This window comes from Myotis davidii, unplaced genomic scaffold, assembly GCF_000327345.1.
Source record: "Myotis davidii unplaced genomic scaffold, ASM32734v1 scaffold38, whole genome shotgun sequence".
NCBI classification, from domain to species: domain Eukaryota; kingdom Metazoa; phylum Chordata; class Mammalia; order Chiroptera; family Vespertilionidae; genus Myotis; species Myotis davidii.
The window spans coordinates 5,537,638-5,554,141 of record NW_006291383.1 but is presented as its reverse complement, the minus strand read 5'-3'; the positions used below and the strand labels follow the sequence as shown (position 1 = coordinate 5,554,141).

Genomic DNA, 16,504 nt, shown 5'->3' with positions numbered 1-16,504 from the left:
TACAAGCAATAAATCTCTTAATATATATCTCCTTTTAATTCTGCTTTCATGGTTGGACCTTGACTAGTACAACCACCCAGCACAGTGCTAGGCTTTCAAATAGAAGCCGTTTATTAATACCAAATTGCTGTCATTAATTAAATGCATAATATATGTACTTAGCTGAACCTTTGTGCCTGGCTTTGTGCTAGGTTCCAGGGAAACAGTCGAGAACAAGACAGGCAGGTTCCCACCCTCAGGGACCGGTTACAGCCTGACTGAGGTATTAGATTAGACCTGTTTGGCGGGAGGACACTGGGTGATTATGGCCAGAGAGACGGAGGTGGTGACTACTGCTACTGAGACCAGTTCTCTTTGGGCTGGGAGCTGGGTTTCTGAGGCTCTCTCTTAGGCCTGAGTGTGGTTGGAAGTTAAGACTCAGTGACACTGTCACTCAGGTAGCCGTCGGCTGACCAGGACCACGACTGAGCATCTGACAGTGGCTACTAAGCAGCCATGACCTTGCCCCCAGCTTCAGTAACCAGGACTGATTGAGACCAACGGATCTTGGCTGGAAGATGTGTTTCTGGAACGGGATATAAAATGCACAGTTTGACAAAAGTTGTTACCCACAACGGTATCCACAAATTACCTGAAAGATGGGAGAAATGTAAAAAAAAAAAAAAAAAAAAAAAAAAAAGTTGTTACCCACGGTTCTGGAGCTAAAACGAGAAACTAAAAGCAAAAGGTATTCTGGGGCGGAACCTGCCGGCGCGGACCGCTCGTCCCGCGACCTAGAGCTCTGCCCGGGCGCTTTTTCCGTAGCTCTTGTCCGGCGCCAGAGCGGATTTCCGGTGCGCTTCCGCGGTGCGTGAGCGGGGCGGCACCGAAGCTGGTGAGTGCGGCCTCCCGGTCTGTTTTAATTGCGCTCCTTTCGTTGTTTGCGTAGCGGGGCCACCCCGTTCCCGGCCTGGGGTCGCGGCGTGCCCTGGACTAGGGCGCCTCGCGGGGCCCTGTGGGCTGGTGGTGGGACCCTGGTGTCTCCAAAGCCCTTTCTCCCGAGAAACCGTCACCAGGGAGGGCGCCCCAGCACTCCCCGGGCCACCGGGTAACTTCGGGCTTTCCTAACTTCAGGACTTGGGGGCCCGAGGCCTTGGCTGAGCCCGACCTGGTTCCGTCCGGCTCTCGGTAACTTCCCGGTAAGATCTTTCCCCGAAAGGAGCCTTTGTTTCTCATCTGCGAAACGGAATACCATGTTTTTATAAATGAATGTTTATCAAGGGTCCGGATAAACCTCGTGGAGGTGACAACCCTCGATTAAACATGGGCAAAATTGCCGACTTGGTACGTGAAATGAGCGTGTAGCACAAGAGGCTGTACGGAGGAGAGATTATTGGGCTGAATCAGGAAAATTATGTGACAGGAGGGAAGCGCTTCATAGGCAGAGGAGCTTCTCGTTTGAGGGTCGGGAGGAGGCCGGTGTGCCTGGAGCAGAGCTTGTGTGGGGAGCAGGGTGTGAAACAAGCTGCAGGAGTTGCCGGGGCCCAGACCATGGATTTTGGTTTCCCCAGAATCACATGGCAAACCACCCGGAGGTATTAAAAGTGGGTGTCCACATGCCTAGATTGGCATTTTGCAAAGGTCACTCCAGCTGTGGATGGAGACTGGATTGGAGGGGCCAGCGCTCTGGGTGAGTGTCATGGTCGTTTGGTTAAAGAGGTGGTGAAGAGAAGTGGGTGGATGCATTTCCAGGGCATCTTCTCTGTGTCAGGCCACATGCCAGCTGCGGAAGATGCAATGAATAGAATTACAGCCTGATGGAATTAGAGTGAAAGGAATTATCAAGGAGGAGCACACAGATGCCACAAGGGAAAGTGGCTAAATGAGGAGCAGTTTTCTAAATGTAATAGCTGTGCATTTAGCAAATATTCATCAAGTACCTTCTGAATTAGGGTTGGGAATAGGAAGATGATGTATAAGTTATTTAGAGCCGTGGCTTTTAGGCTTTTTTGGACCATGACCTACGGTAACAAATACATTTTATGTTGCAACTAAGAGTACGTACACAAACACAAAGCTTCAGAAAGCAGTTATTATCTTCACTCCTGGTGCACTCTAATTTTTTTATTCTATTCTTTTCGTTAAAAAATAATACTGGCTGAGACTCTAAACTGTTTCTTAACCCATAACGAGTTGTGACTTGAAGGCCAAAAATAAAAGCTGATTTAAAGTGAGGGTCACCTGTAGTGTTTTTGGGTTAAGGCAGTAAAATATACCCTTTACGTTTTTGGGAAAGGGTTGGTCTTCCTTTCCTCGCTGTTTTATTTTGTTTTGATTGTGTAAAATATACAGAGTAAAAAGAACTAAGCAGGCCACTGATTCTCCCTTTGTGAAATGTTAGCGCCCTTGCTCATATGTCTGGCTAGATTGGAAGTGCCTAGAGGGCAGTGGCTGTCTTACTCTAGAGCAGTGGTTCTCAACCTTGGCTGCACATTAGAATCACCTGGGAATCTTTTTAAAATCCTGATTTCTGGGCCTCATCCTCCGGAAATTCTGTTTCTTTGTTATGGGGTGAGGCCACAACATTAGTAACAAAGAAACAGAATTTCCGGAGGATGAGGCCCAGAAATCAGGATTTTAAAAAGATTCCCAGGTGATCCTAATGTGCAGCCAAGGTTGAGAACCACTGCTCTAGAGGTTTTATTTAAATAGTGCCCGGTAAAGATCCTGGCACAGTGCAGGCATACAGTGGTTATTTGTTGAATTAAATAGGTAGGTGTCTTGGGACTAGAAGGGTAGATAATTGTTTGGTTTAAATGAATTCATGTTGGAACCATTCTTACAAATACCACAGAGGCAGTGTCTGCCTACAGATGTTTTACAGTATTCCCCCATAGGTGGTTCAGGGGTAGGTAAAATAAGTGCTCTGAGCTTTCTCTTCTAAATACTGATCCTAGGCCAGCCATGCCACCTAAGTCCATTCTGGACGAGTGGTCCAGCGTTGCCACTGACTGTGGGCCCTTTGGGAAGTTGTCTCACTCCTTGGACTTTAGGTTTTTATGTGTAAAAGGAGAAGAGACTGAGTTGAAAAGCTCTCCACTTCCCAAATTTGTTGTGAATTTTAGATGCTGAGCACCCACTTTCCACCTCTGTCTGTTTCTGGGCTTTCCCTGAGGCTTATGGGAAACTGGTTGTGTACTTGAGTCAAGCATCCTTCTCATTTCTTCTGGGACTTTCTAGCAATAGGTTTTAGGCAGAGTTACAGTTTAGAGTGGACCATTCAGGCTTCCTTTACTTTTATCCTCCATGGTGAGAGAGAGAGATCCAAGAGCAGATCCTGAGTGGACAGTGGGAAGAACACTGGCCTGGAGGGCAGGGTACCCAGGTTCTAATTTGTGTGACTTTGTATGTCCTTGTGTGACCTAAACATGTTACTTCTCTGGTGTCTTTTCAGCTGTGAAGTGAGTATTCTCTTCTCTCTGAATCTCACGTGTTCTTCTGTAAATGGATGTAGGGTTGTGGTGAGGATTAAGGGAGATATTGCTATCAGGGGCATAGAGATTGCTCAGTAAATGAAGCATTCCTCCCCAAGTTCTGACAAACTCTGGTTGCTTTCCTTTTCAGCTGTCCTGAAAATAAGAAGAGTTCTCCTTTGGTCGCCTATCACTGCAGCCATGGCTGCCATGCAGATGGATCCTGAGCTTGCCAAGAGCCTCTTCTTTGAAGGGGCCACTGTGATCATCCTGAATATGCCCAAGGGGACAGAGTTTGGCATTGACTACAACTCCTGGGAGGTGGGGCCCAAGTTCCGGGGTGTGAAGATGATTCCACCAGGCATCCACTTCCTCCACTACAGCTCTGTGGACAAGGCCAATCCCAGGGATGTCGGCCCTCGAATGGGCTTCTTCCTTTGCCTGCAGCAGCGGGAGCTGACGGTCCTGCGCTGGAACTCGGTCCAGGAAGAGGTAGACCTTTCCCCAGCCCCAGAGGCTGAGGTGGAGGCCATGAGGGCCAACCTCCAGGACCTAGACCAGTTTCTGGGACCTTACCCATATGCCACGCTCAAGAAGTGGATCTCACTCACCAACTTCATCAGCGAGGCCACAATGGAGAGGCTGCAGCCCGAGAGCCGGCAGATCTGTGCCTTCTCAGAGGTGTTGCCTGTGCTCTCCCTGAAGCACACCAAGGACCGGGTGGGGCAGAATCTACCCCGCTGTGGCACCGAGTGCAAAAGCTACCAGGAAGGCCTGGCCCGGCTGCCTGAGATGAAGCCCAAAGCCGGGACAGAGATCCGCTTCTCCGAGCTGCCCACACAGATGTTCCCGGCAGGTGCCACACCAGCAGAGATAACCAGGCACAGCATGGACCTGAGCTATGCCCTGGAGACTGTGCTCAGCAAGCAGTTCCCCAGCAGCCCCCAGGATGTACTCGGTGAGGAGGAACAAGGCTCTTTGGGAGTGGGCCAAGGAGGGGTATTGGATTAGGGCGTATACCTTGGGTTATTGAGTCTAGGGGTTCCTAAAGCTGGCTACGAGGCAGTCATGCCCAGTACACTCAGTAAAGATACGGATGTCCAGGCCTTAACCCTGGAGATTGACTCGGGCCCCAGCGATTTGTCTGTCTGTCTGTGTAATAAACACGAACCCTAGGTGAACCTGATGCAGACAGTCCTGTGTTTAGGAACCACTGGCATGGCCCAACCCCTCATTTTACAGATTGAGGTCTATAGAAGCAAAGGATTGCTAAGTGGTCAGAATGAGACCAGAGCCAAGGGCTCCTCTTTCCCAGGCCTCCCACTTCCCTCCTCAACTTGCTCCTGACTCTCTCAAGGTGTTGGTCTCTCGACTGCTTAGAACATGACAGTGACTTTTTAAAAACATTATTATAGTTTTTATTTCCCCCTTATTACAAAAATATATTCATCATAGAAAAAATAACCTACACAATCAAATTCATTCTAGTTTTCACAGCCTAGAAATAACCATTTTTTACATTTTGGTGTATTTACTTCCCGTCTTTTACATATAAATGTATATGTACACCTGTAGCTATGGCTATAGATACTTTATTTCAGTCTTTTCTCTAAGTTAATTTCTATGTGTTTTTAGACTTTTTAAGTTCAATTATATGTATGTATATGTGATTTTTTTTTACAAAAAACAGAATTATGGTATATCATTTTGTTATTTACTTTAATATAAACATTTTTCTGTCACTGAAATAGTCACTCCTTTTCACTGGCTGCTTAAGTTCCATAGTTATTGAACCAGCCCAATGCAGATGGACCTTTAAGATGTTCATATTTTCCCTATTATAAGTGTTGCCTAGTGAACATCCTTGTGTGTGTTTCTGCATGTGGTTAGGGTTGAAATTGTTGGGTCAGAGCATGTATGTTGCCATAAGAAGGTTGTGCGGCTTCACCAGCTATTGGGAGGCTGTTGCCTATTACCTTTGACATGGCAATTCAGCAAAGGCTTCTTCCATCTGGGTAGTTGGAGAATGGCATCTTATTTCCATTTACAGTTGACCCTGAACAACACAAGTTTGAACTGCATGGATCCATTTATTTGCAGATTTTTTTCTTCAATAAGTACCTGTACTGTTTTTGATCCCAAATTACAAGTCCCCAGATGCAGAGGGCCTACTATGTGTGTTGATCTATGCATTTTATATGGGGGACTTGAGCATTCACAGATTTTGGTATGGGGGTGGGTGTCCTAACATCAATTTTCTGTGGATACTGAGGGACAACTAAGTTTCTGTGAAGTCAAAAGTTATAAGCAGATTTTTGACTGCACAGAATGACTGCTCCTCAGCCCCCATGTTGTTTAAGAGTCAACTGTATTTTTCTTCAGTTACTAGTGACAGCAAACATTCATCACATCTTTAACAGCTATTTATATATATACTAGTGGCCCTGCACACGGATTGCCCTGCGCATGAATCCGTGCGCCAGTAGCTCGCTGCCCCTTGCCTCATCTGGCCACCCTACCCACTGCCACTGGTAGCTCTCCACTGCATGTAGCTCCCTTCCCTGCCCTCCTGTAGCTCTCCACTGCTTATAGCTCGCTGCCCCGCCCTCCTGCTGTTCAGTTGTTACGTGATGGTGTCCCACACCAATTTGCATATTACCCTATTATAAATATAGATATTTTACAAGTTGCCTAGGTATTTGCATATTTTTTTATTGGAACATCAGTGAAAATTTTGAATATAGGGCCTTTTAAATCATTGGTTCAGCTGATAAGGGACATTTTAATGAATGTATTTTAATGCATTACATAGTATTTTCATTTAATAAGTAACACTTGAAATTCTGGCTTAAAAATGAACAGAAATCCTGTTTTCTACTTCTAACACATTTCAGTTCTTTAAAGTAATCTTGTGAAAAGGTCTGTTGCAGGGATAACTTTGTATCTGCATGACAGCTCTTTGAAATTATTTCTGATCTCATAATTTTAGACTAGGCCAGAAATGCACGAATTTAAATAAATGCCCTAAATTCAGAGAATAAGCTCATGTTTTCACAAGCCAACCAGGAAAAGCCAACTGAAGAAGGAGATCATTAACCTCTATCACACAAAGAAAATTTGACTACATATCGGTCAAATGTCCTAGCAGGTAGCTAGCTAGTCACACATGTTGAATGCATATGTTGTTTTGATGACCCGTAGGTAGGTCCACAGAAGCCCTCATTAAATGTGAAGACAGACAGAACATCTCTGACCGGCAACAGTATATTTTGGTAACCAGAGACCCAGTTGCTTGGCCAAGTACAATGGCATCTAAATCAGTGATCGCCAACCGGTGGTTTATGGACCACTGGTGGTCTGTGAGGTCGGAAAGGTTGGCAACTGCTGATCTAGATCATCAGGTCTCTTTGTTTGAGACAGGCATCTGATGGAAATGTTGGAATAATAACTAATATTTATTGAGTGCTGCTTGGAGCCCTACATTATTTTAAATGCTTTACATATATTGATTTATTTAATCCTCACCTTTAAATAAGGAAATTGAAGCATAAACAGATAAAGTACTGTAACTTGCCCAGCTAAGTGGTTGAGCTGAGATTTGAACACAGGCAGTTTGGCTCCAGAGCCCATGTTCTTTCCCACCAAGCTGCTCATAGAGATTAAACCACAGAGCACTGTGATTAAACAATCAAGCCTGGAACAAGTCCTCCCAAATTTTCCTCCTCTGGGAGGCTCTAGAACAGTTCCCAGCCAATAGAAAATCTATTTTATCTTTTCATTGTTCACGTTCCTAAGGGTTAGATGTGTGATCTTGTGCAAGTCCCTTGACCTCATGTATAAAATAAGGCAAATACCACCTTTCTTTGACCACCTTGAGGAGTTGGGCTGAGGATTACGTGGTGTAATACAGCATTTCCCCGAACCTGTAGCAGAATATCTGCATCAAAATTAGAGCTACAGATCATCTATCCTCAGCCAGGATCTCTGCGGGTGAGGCTTGGGCTGCTTTATTTTTAGCAAGCTCCTCTAGTAGTTCTGATAGGCAGCCAGGTTTGGGATCCACTTGGCATGATATCCCTGAGCACATTTTGTAAAATCTTTAAATGCCAGGCAAATACTAGGTGTACCTCTTCTCTTGCAGTCTGATTTTACAGAAATCCAAATTTATAGCAGTTCAGCAAACTTTTATTAAGGACCGGCTTGTTGCCAGACCCCATGCTGGTCTCTGCAGGAGTGACAAGGAGAAAAGACCCTCCCGGCCCCCCTTGGTGAGGTCCAGTGGAACTGTCAGGCTTGTAGAGTCAGCAGGTATCTTCTCCCTAAGGATCCTTTCTCCTCTGTGCCTTTCAGGTGAACTTCAGTTTGCCTTTGTGTGCTTCCTGCTGGGGAACGTGTATGAGGCTTTCGAGCACTGGAAGCAGCTCCTGAACCTCCTGTGCCGCTCTGAGGAAGCCATGGTGAAGCACCACACTCTCTACGTCAACCTCATCTCCATCCTGTACCACCAGCTCGGCGAGATCCCCCCCGACTTCTTTGTGGACATTGTCTCCCAGAACAACTTCCTCACCAGCACGTTACAGGTGAGCAGTCTTTTGCATCCTGAGAAGGGTTGCCTTTTTGTTTCTTGCTGTTCTTTCGTGACCCAAAGTTTCTTAATTTTGGTTTCCTAATCTTAGGCTGTTTCCTGGTTCCCTCTCCTACTCGATTGAAGCTCCTTGATGCCAGATACCCTTTCTCTGTACCACCCTCTCCCCGCTTGCCCCCAGAGTGCCTAGCACTGGACTACTTGGAATTTGAATCACCTCCACCCCTTTGAGTTACTCAGCTCAAAACGGTTTTTCCTTTTCTCTGTAGCCATAGCTGCAACCCAGGAGGACAGAGTTTGGAAGATTGTTACTCCCAGGGAAACATCTGCAGCTCTTTAGATCTCATTTCAGCATTAAAGTAACTTTGATTTCCTGTGTCAAACCAAATGTGCCAGTTTCTGCAGAGATTTTCTGAGGGAAAAAGTGAAACTTGCTTTTAAGTTGGCAATTAAATTTTCATTATGAGTGGTAATTAGGGAAGAAGCTTCAAAAAACTCACAATCTTCATCCTGTGTTATTTCCTCCCTTTGCAAACAGATTAGCTTCCTTTATGTTCTTGGGACAGCCTCTGTCACTCACATTTCCTAACTTTCTCAAGTATAAAAGAGGCAGGGCTGCAAACTGTCAGTTTCCATATTTTCTGGTCCATGAACTGCTTTTTCCTCCCTGTATGTGAGACCCCCAAAAGCCCTGCTCCTTACAAGGTGGCTGTTCACTGACCTCCCTCTCACTCCCACGCAGGATAAGGGACTGAACATTCATTAAGTGCCTGTTGGGGTATCAGGCACCATGTTATCATACTAGATGGGTTTCCTCATTTGATTTCTCTGGAGTGCTGTAAGGCAGATAGGATTATTCCATTTCACAAATGAGAACACAGACTCAGAAAGGTTAAGTAATTTATGTAAGTTCACACAGCTGGTAAGTGGCAGAGTCAGGATTTGTACATTTATATTCAGGCCTGCATATTGAATACAATGTAGCCCCCTACCCCAAAAGGATTCTTGATGGATAGTAGTGGAGACACCATCATGCCTGTTTCTTAGAGGTACAGAGCGCTTTTCTAAAACCAACATACTGTTGGAAGAGTCCCTGCGAGCAGGCAGCTGGCTTGAAACTCTGGCAGCTGGAGGACTTGTGCACACCATGGGGATGAGTCAGTCAAGCTCATGGCTTGAATCTGGTGTATTCCACTTCAGATGAATTATAAAACTGCCCTTTTATTGGTTCTTAATATAAAAGAGAAATTAAATCCTTTTATCCTTCCTCCAGGGGGAAAATCCCCACCAAAGTTACTGGGTTGTGGGTTATGGAAGTGTAGGAGGCATCAGCCTGCTATCTTGCTTCTGGCAGTGTTTGTGGTCCACAGGAATATGTGCAACCCTCATGATGTGCGTTAATGCGGTCGCACAAACAGGAGGGCCACACTGTTGCTGGCTGTTCTAACCATTGTCAGCACAGCCAACAGCTGAGCTCTAATTGCTGAGGCTTTGTTGCTAGCAATGATTTACGAAGCAGAAAGGGCCCAGCTGGATTGCTAGATGCCTCGGTGGGGTATGCAAAGCTGATGGGTGGAAAAATTCTGCCTTTAGACTTTTCACCAAGAAAATTTGATGTCGTTGTTTGGAAAAATCCAAAACACGTGCCTTTAAAAAAAATAAATCAATGCATGTTTCTGAGCATCCTTCTTTAAATACAACATTCTCCTGAAAGTGTTGCGGATTAGCCAGGGTTCCTGCCCTCAGTAGATTTGTTCATTGATTTAGCAGGTATTTCCTGAGCACCTGACAAGACTAGAAATATAGCTGTGAGCAAGACAGACAGAGTCCCTGACTTTCCACTTATATTTTGGTGGAAAGTAAATAAATGAATTAACCAAATAACTCTAGAAAGCAATGTGTTTTAGAAGGCAGCCCTGCCTGGTAGCATTTCCCTAACCCACACCTTTTGGTCTCATCTAGGCTGCATAAGAGTCTGTCAACTTCCATGCCTACCCTGTCTCCCACTTTGCCACCTGAGTTGCTGCTCTAAAATGCACATCTGATCCTATTTCTCTGCAACTCCTCATTGTCTAGAAAGTTAAAAGCCCAAATATGGGTCACAAGGCCCGATCTGTTCTGACTCCTAACCTGTTCTCTAGCTTCTCCTTCGTCTCCCTGTTTTCCTCCACCAACTCCAGTGACCTGGTCTCCTTGCAAATTCCCAGACATGCTGTCCTGTTTCATGCCTTCTTTTTAAAAAAATTTGCTGTAAATAACTAACACATAACAAGAGGTCTACCCTCTTAACAGATTTTTAAGTGTATAGAACATATTGTCAATTATAAGCACAGCAGATCTCTAGAACTTTCCCTCTGGCATGACTGATAAAGACATGGGTATAAAGTGTCATGCCTTCTTAACTGAACCTGGTGTGTACTTGTTTACCCTATGAGATACCCTCAAAACAACCCACTCTATGAAGCCACACCTGATCTCTCTCCTTTCCATACTGTTAGCCTGCTTTGTACTTGTCAGTATTATATTGCACAAGCTGTACTTGCTGAAATTTACATATTGTCGACCTGATTGCCCCACTGAGCCTTGAACTTTCACCCAAAGCCTGTTTTGTTCATCCTGTTATTTTAAACACCTGGTTAAGGCCTAGCACTTAATCTTTGTGTTATTTGTTGTTTTTAGATAAATAGAGTATAATTCCTATGGTAATGTAGATGGCCCTAATGTGATAGATGTAAACAGTGAATTCTAATCAAAGGGCATTAGGAGAAATTGGTTAATTCAGACTGCGGTTGAGATTTGAGGGGACAGAGGATCAGGAATGGCTTTTGCAAAAGGTGTGTGTGTTTTGGGGGGGTGATGGCATTTGACTATGAGCTTGAAGGATGACTGAGATTTCAACAGGCACAATGTAGAGAAGGCTATTATAAAACTTCTTTTTTTAATGGAAAGTTAAGTTGATGCCATCTTGGCAGTGAGAATTCAGTCCCCCCACACAGAGGCACTCACTCACTCACTCGGGGTGTTTGACTGAATGAATCAGCCCATAAAAGCCTTCCTTAGCCAGCTGCCTGCTCTCCCCTCAGGTAGTCAAGTAAGTGGAACTGGCTTTCTTACTTAGGAGCTTAAATGGCTACTACCCGTGGAGAAGGGCTGGTGTTTGTGTGTGTGAGCACTTAAAGGCAACCATGTAATGGCCTCTGCCATTAGAGGCCTTTTTAAATAAATGTCACTAGTTTTTACAAATCCCATGGATTTAGCTTGAATAAAAATTATTTGTTTTACAAAAATAGATACAGTTTTTTCTTTTATTTAAAGCTACTTGAGTCACCACAATTTGTTTAAAACCAATGAAAAGATAATCCGCATTTAATAGTATATTAGAAAATGAGTTATGTGCAAAATAAGAATTCTTATTGCTGATTGCATAGCATTTAGGCATATAGTCACATAACCTGTTTTTTAAAAATACTTTTAGTCACAATGGGCCATATATGCTTTCTAGCTTTATTTCTTATGAGTATTCTAAATGCCAGTGTCCATCTTTAACTCTTGAGAAAAAATGTTGGCTCTGACAATGATGTCTATAGTATTTTTATCATCATACCATCTAGGATAAATTTCACCTACCTACTCCCAGACCTCCTGCCATCAGCTGTCTATTACTTTTTTACACTTACTGTGCATTATCTCATTTAGCCCTCAAAGCAATGCTCAAAATTAAGGCTATACTTCCATTTTACACATGAGAAAGTAAGATCACAAAGGTCACATAATTTTTCCCAAGGCGACCAGAGCTAATAGGTGGCAGGGCTAAGCTTTGATTCTAATGCCTGCGGTGAGCTCTCATATATTAGGGCCCCAGACAAAACATCCCAAATTCTTTAAACTGATCTCAGAATTATTCCCACTGCTCTTCACTTTCCTGGCAATTATTGTGAAGTGATAGTCTTGCTTTTAACACCACGTTCTTCTTCTGCAAGTAGAAATAAAATGTCCTGCCTCTGGCTTGTTTTAGTCTAAGTTGAAAAACCATTTGGGAATTGAAAAAATTGGAAATTTCATCCTTTTGGTCTAGCCAAAAAAGTAGGATAAGATAGTGACTCAGCTACCTACCTTGGTATTTTAAATTTCTCAGGTGACCTGAATGAACTCTATTTAACTTGGGCCTAAAAGAAGGCTTTTAAATTTCTAACTGAAGTTATTTATGATTTTATAATATACAGACTTAGTGATAAAAATAGTAATACCTTTTTATATTTAGAAAAAATACCCAGTGGATATACTAATAAATGCAGTTGTTTGTGTAATGTTGTTATCCTATTTCAAAATATTTTTTAAATATCCAGTATTGCCGAAACCGGTTTGGCTCAGTGGATAGAGCGTGGGCCTGCGGACTGGAGGGTCCCGGGTTCGATTCCGGTCGAGGGCATGTACCTGGGTTGCGGGCACATCCCCCGTGGGGGGGGTGTGGGAGGCGGCTGACCGATGTTTCTCTCTCATCGATGTTTCTAACTATCTCTCTCCCTTCTTCTCTGTAAAAAATCAATAAAATATATTTAAATAAATAAATAAATAAATATCCAGTATTAATCTTCTATATTAAGAGGATTCATTTCTCAGTGATGCTAAAAATGTTTACTTGATTTCACTTTGATAAAATAACCAGATCATTACAAATTAATCTAAAAATAAGAGAATCAAAGTAAATTATTGCTTGAAACTAGGTATTGTCTAAACATCTCCTTTTCTGAATTGTGAGTTTTTAAAATATCAAGTTTTTAAATTATAGGGATAAAAATAAAAATAGGTCAGTGAATGTGAGAGACGAGGGGTGAGGGAGGGTTTGATCACCAAGGTCAGCACAAGGGTGTTTGTTAGAGTGGAACTATTCAGTGTCCTAATGGTGATGATATATGGTCCTTCAAATTCATAGAACTGGAAAAAGAAAAACTAAGTATATATCAATCTTGATATCATATAGTGGCTGCATGGGTGTATGCATTTGTCAGAACAAATCAAACACTTAAAATGGGTGAATTTAATTGTATGTAAATTATGTCGCAATACTGATATTTTTTAAAGCCAATTTTTAAAAAAAGTCAGCTGGGCCTGTGCGCTGGATCCTGGAGGCCTGCAGAGGGGACAGTTCCAGAAGCACCTGGTCGCCAAGCCCCTGGGCTCCCCAGGGCAGTGCTAAACATACGAAGGATATATCAAATCTGCATCAACACAAGAAGAATGTCTTGGTAGGGATAAAGGATTGAGATTTCTTTCCTTGGACTGGATCTTGCTCAATATTTATCACTTACTTGCTCAGCATTTGTCACTGTTCTCATCTGTATAATGGGAATAGTCATTTCCTGTCCTTCTACCTCCCAGGTTTGTAGTAAAGATTAGATTGACAAGTTCTTTAAAAGGTATTACTTTTCAAATTAGCAGCCTTATTTTTCAGACTGAAGGCTTCTATTTACCTGCTTCTGGTTGATTTTACTACCAGGCAGTGTTGGAGAAATGGGTGGGAAGGATGAGTGATGAGTATGGGCCCAGCCTGTTCCAACCTCTCACTGCTGGCCATTGCCAAATGCAGGGCAGTCCTTACATCTCATTAATCTTTCAGTGAATATCCTATGGGCCCTAACTCTGTGCCAGGTGATATGCCATGTGGAACACATGGATAATTCGGACTCATTCCCTACTCATAAGAACACACGTTGCAAGCACTGTGAGAAATGCCAGAATGGCAGCTCAGGCACAGTGCTAAGGGGACGGGTTGGAGCAGTTCATTTCAGCTTGGATTTTTATAAGAGGCATGTCTCAAGTAGGTGGTTTATGAGCTTGGTGGCATGCAGGGGCCTAGTAAATAAGCCACCTCCTCCCTAGGATGAGTCCCTAATTCTGTCCAGGACTGTCACATAATTTTAAAAGAAAAAGTCATTGCTTTGGAGTTGCTCCTCATCTCTTGGGAGAGTTCAGCTATCAATCGACTGTTACCTAAATGAGATGGAGGATATGATCACGGTAACTCTGAGCACTGGGGGAGCATAGAGGAGCACCTGTTCCATCCTTGGTCTGGGAAAACACTCTAAAGGAGGTGATATGTGAGCTGAGCCTGAGTTACTAGTAGAAATGAGCTACTGAAGGAGAAAAAAAACAGGTGGGAGGGTGTTATAAGTAGGAGAAAAGCATGTGTGTGTAGAGGCACAGAAGAGGCAATAGAGCATGTTTGGACCACTGTTCAGTGTGGGTGGAAGGGCTGCAGAGAGAATAGTATAATTTACTAAGTAAGGAGGGGAGCAAGAGGAGGCTTTTGATAATTCAGCTAGCAGGTTCCCCAGGACCTCTGAGGACAGACTCATGGGTGTGTGGGGCCTTTGGAGCTAGTGTTGTTTGAAACAGGCTTCTCTGCTTCCCATACCAGGCCCCTCCCCAGAGTTCAGCTTGGCTCCCTATTGAGGGCTCCATGGCATGCTCTATTAGCTGCCTACAGACAGGCCGCCAGCTTCCCCACTGCCCTCTCGCCACCAAGCTCATACAACCCCTCTAATTAGTTATTGATCTGGTACTTTGTTGTGGCTATGCTTCCCGCTCCTGTATTTAGTCGATTCCCAAGTTAATGAAACCAAATTCTGTAAACCTCCCTTTTGCTCCCTGCCCCCTCCTTACCCCCCCACATCACTTCTCTCCTTGCTACCACTCCAACAAAATGGCTCCAAACAAAGACCACTGCAAATGGCCTTGCTGCTCCCGCTCACAGAAAGAAGCAGGTAGAAAGGGCGTTGTCCAAGGAATCAGCCACAGAGTATACCTGTTACCTTTGTCAGGTCAAGGCCCCTGGAGCCCAGAGTCCTTCCGTGGTGGTCTGTGGATCAAAGATCTTCCACCCTCATGCTCCTGTGTCTGTGGGGTGGTCCAGTGGGGAGCTAACAGGTAGTCTTGGAAAAACTACTTCCTTTCTGGGTAGCTTTGATTCAATCGTTTAATTTCTCTCAGCCTCCATTTCTAAAAAATAGGCATTCAAGTGTGTCTTCCCTTGGCATTTTGAGGATCTATTGGGATATTTTTTTAAACTTCTTTAAAAAGAGTAAAATAATAGGAGGAATAATGGGTTTGCTATTATTCTTAGAAGGGGTTGGGATCTAGGACAATCCAGAATAGAGTTTCAGATATAGAGAAAATTACTGTTCTGCCCCCTCCCACATTTATATTAGGTGAAACTGAATTAAAAAGAATGTCAAGCCCTGGCCAGCATTGCTCAGTGGTTAGAATGCCTGCACACTGGAGGGTCCTGAGTTCGATTCCTGGTCAAGGTCACATGCCTGGGTTGCAGGATGATCCCCCGGCCCTGTTGGGGCCCATGTTGGAGGCAACCAATTGATGCGTCTCTCTCACATTGATGTTTTCTTTCTCTCTCTCTCCCTTGCTCGCTCCTTCCCTCTTCCCTTCCACTCTCTCTAAAAATCAATGGAAAAAATATCCTGAGCTGAGGAATGACTAAAAAACAACAACAAAAAAGAACATTAAAACAGAAAATTACTATCCAGAATATATAAAGAATTCCTACTGATAACTCAACAGCAACAACAACAAAAAAAACTGATTAAAAATTGGCAAAGGGCTTAAATAGACATTTCTCCAAAGAATATATACAATGGCCAAATAAATACATGAAAAAATGTTCAGCATCACTAATCATTGGGGAAATGCAAATCAAAACCACAATGAAGTGCCACTTCACACCCATTAGGATGGCTACTATCCAGAAAAACTAGAAAATAACAGATGTTGGCAAGGATGTGGAGATATTGTAAGCCTTGTTTATTGCTGATGGGAATGTAAAATGATGTAGCCACTGTGAAAGATAGTGTTCCTCAAAACATTAAACAGAATTTTTTAACAATCCAGGAACTCTACTTCTGGATATGTACCCCAAAGAATTGAAAGCAGAGACTCTAAGAGATATTTTTACGCCCACGTTCATAGCAGTGTTATTTACAATAGCCAAAAAGTAGAAATAATCCAAATGGCCATTGACAGATGAATGGAAAACAAAATGTGGTATAGACATACAATGGGATAGCCTCAAGAAGAAGGAAATTCTGACACAGCTACAACATGAATGAACCTTGAGGACAGTATACTAAGTGAAATAAGCCAGTCACAAAAGGCTTAGTACTTACTGTATGATTTCACATATGTGAGGTACCTAGAATATTCAGATTCCTAGAGACAGAAAGTAGAGTTGTGGCTGCCAGGGGTTGGGGGAAGGGGAAATAGGGAATTATTATTTAACTAGAGGCCCGGTGCACAAAATTCATTCGGGGGGGGGGGCTGTCCCTCAGCCCAGCCTGCACCCTCTCCAATCTGGGTCCCCTCAGGGGATGTCTGACTGCTGACAGGGAGCAGACCTAATCCAGCAGTCGGACATCCCTCTCACAATCCAGGACCGCTGGCTCCTAACTGCTCACCT

General features: G+C 43.7%; 1 protein-coding gene across 3 annotated transcripts in view; it reads left to right on the top strand.

Moving 5' to 3' along the window:
- Positions 1-791: 791 nt before the first annotated feature.
- AAR2 (AAR2 splicing factor homolog) overlaps positions 792-16,504 on the top strand; it is a 19,820-nt gene continuing 4,107 nt past the window's right edge. The window contains exons 1-4 of one of the 3 annotated variants that reach the window (XM_015564453.1): positions 820-874; positions 1,114-1,178; positions 3,604-4,410; positions 7,803-8,032. In XM_015564453.1, coding sequence (XP_015419939.1) covers positions 3,654-4,410; positions 7,803-8,032 — 987 coding nt within the window. In that variant the 5' untranslated portion in view covers positions 820-874; positions 1,114-1,178; positions 3,604-3,653. The other 2 variants (XM_006764529.2, XM_006764530.2) reach the window with 2 other exon arrangements.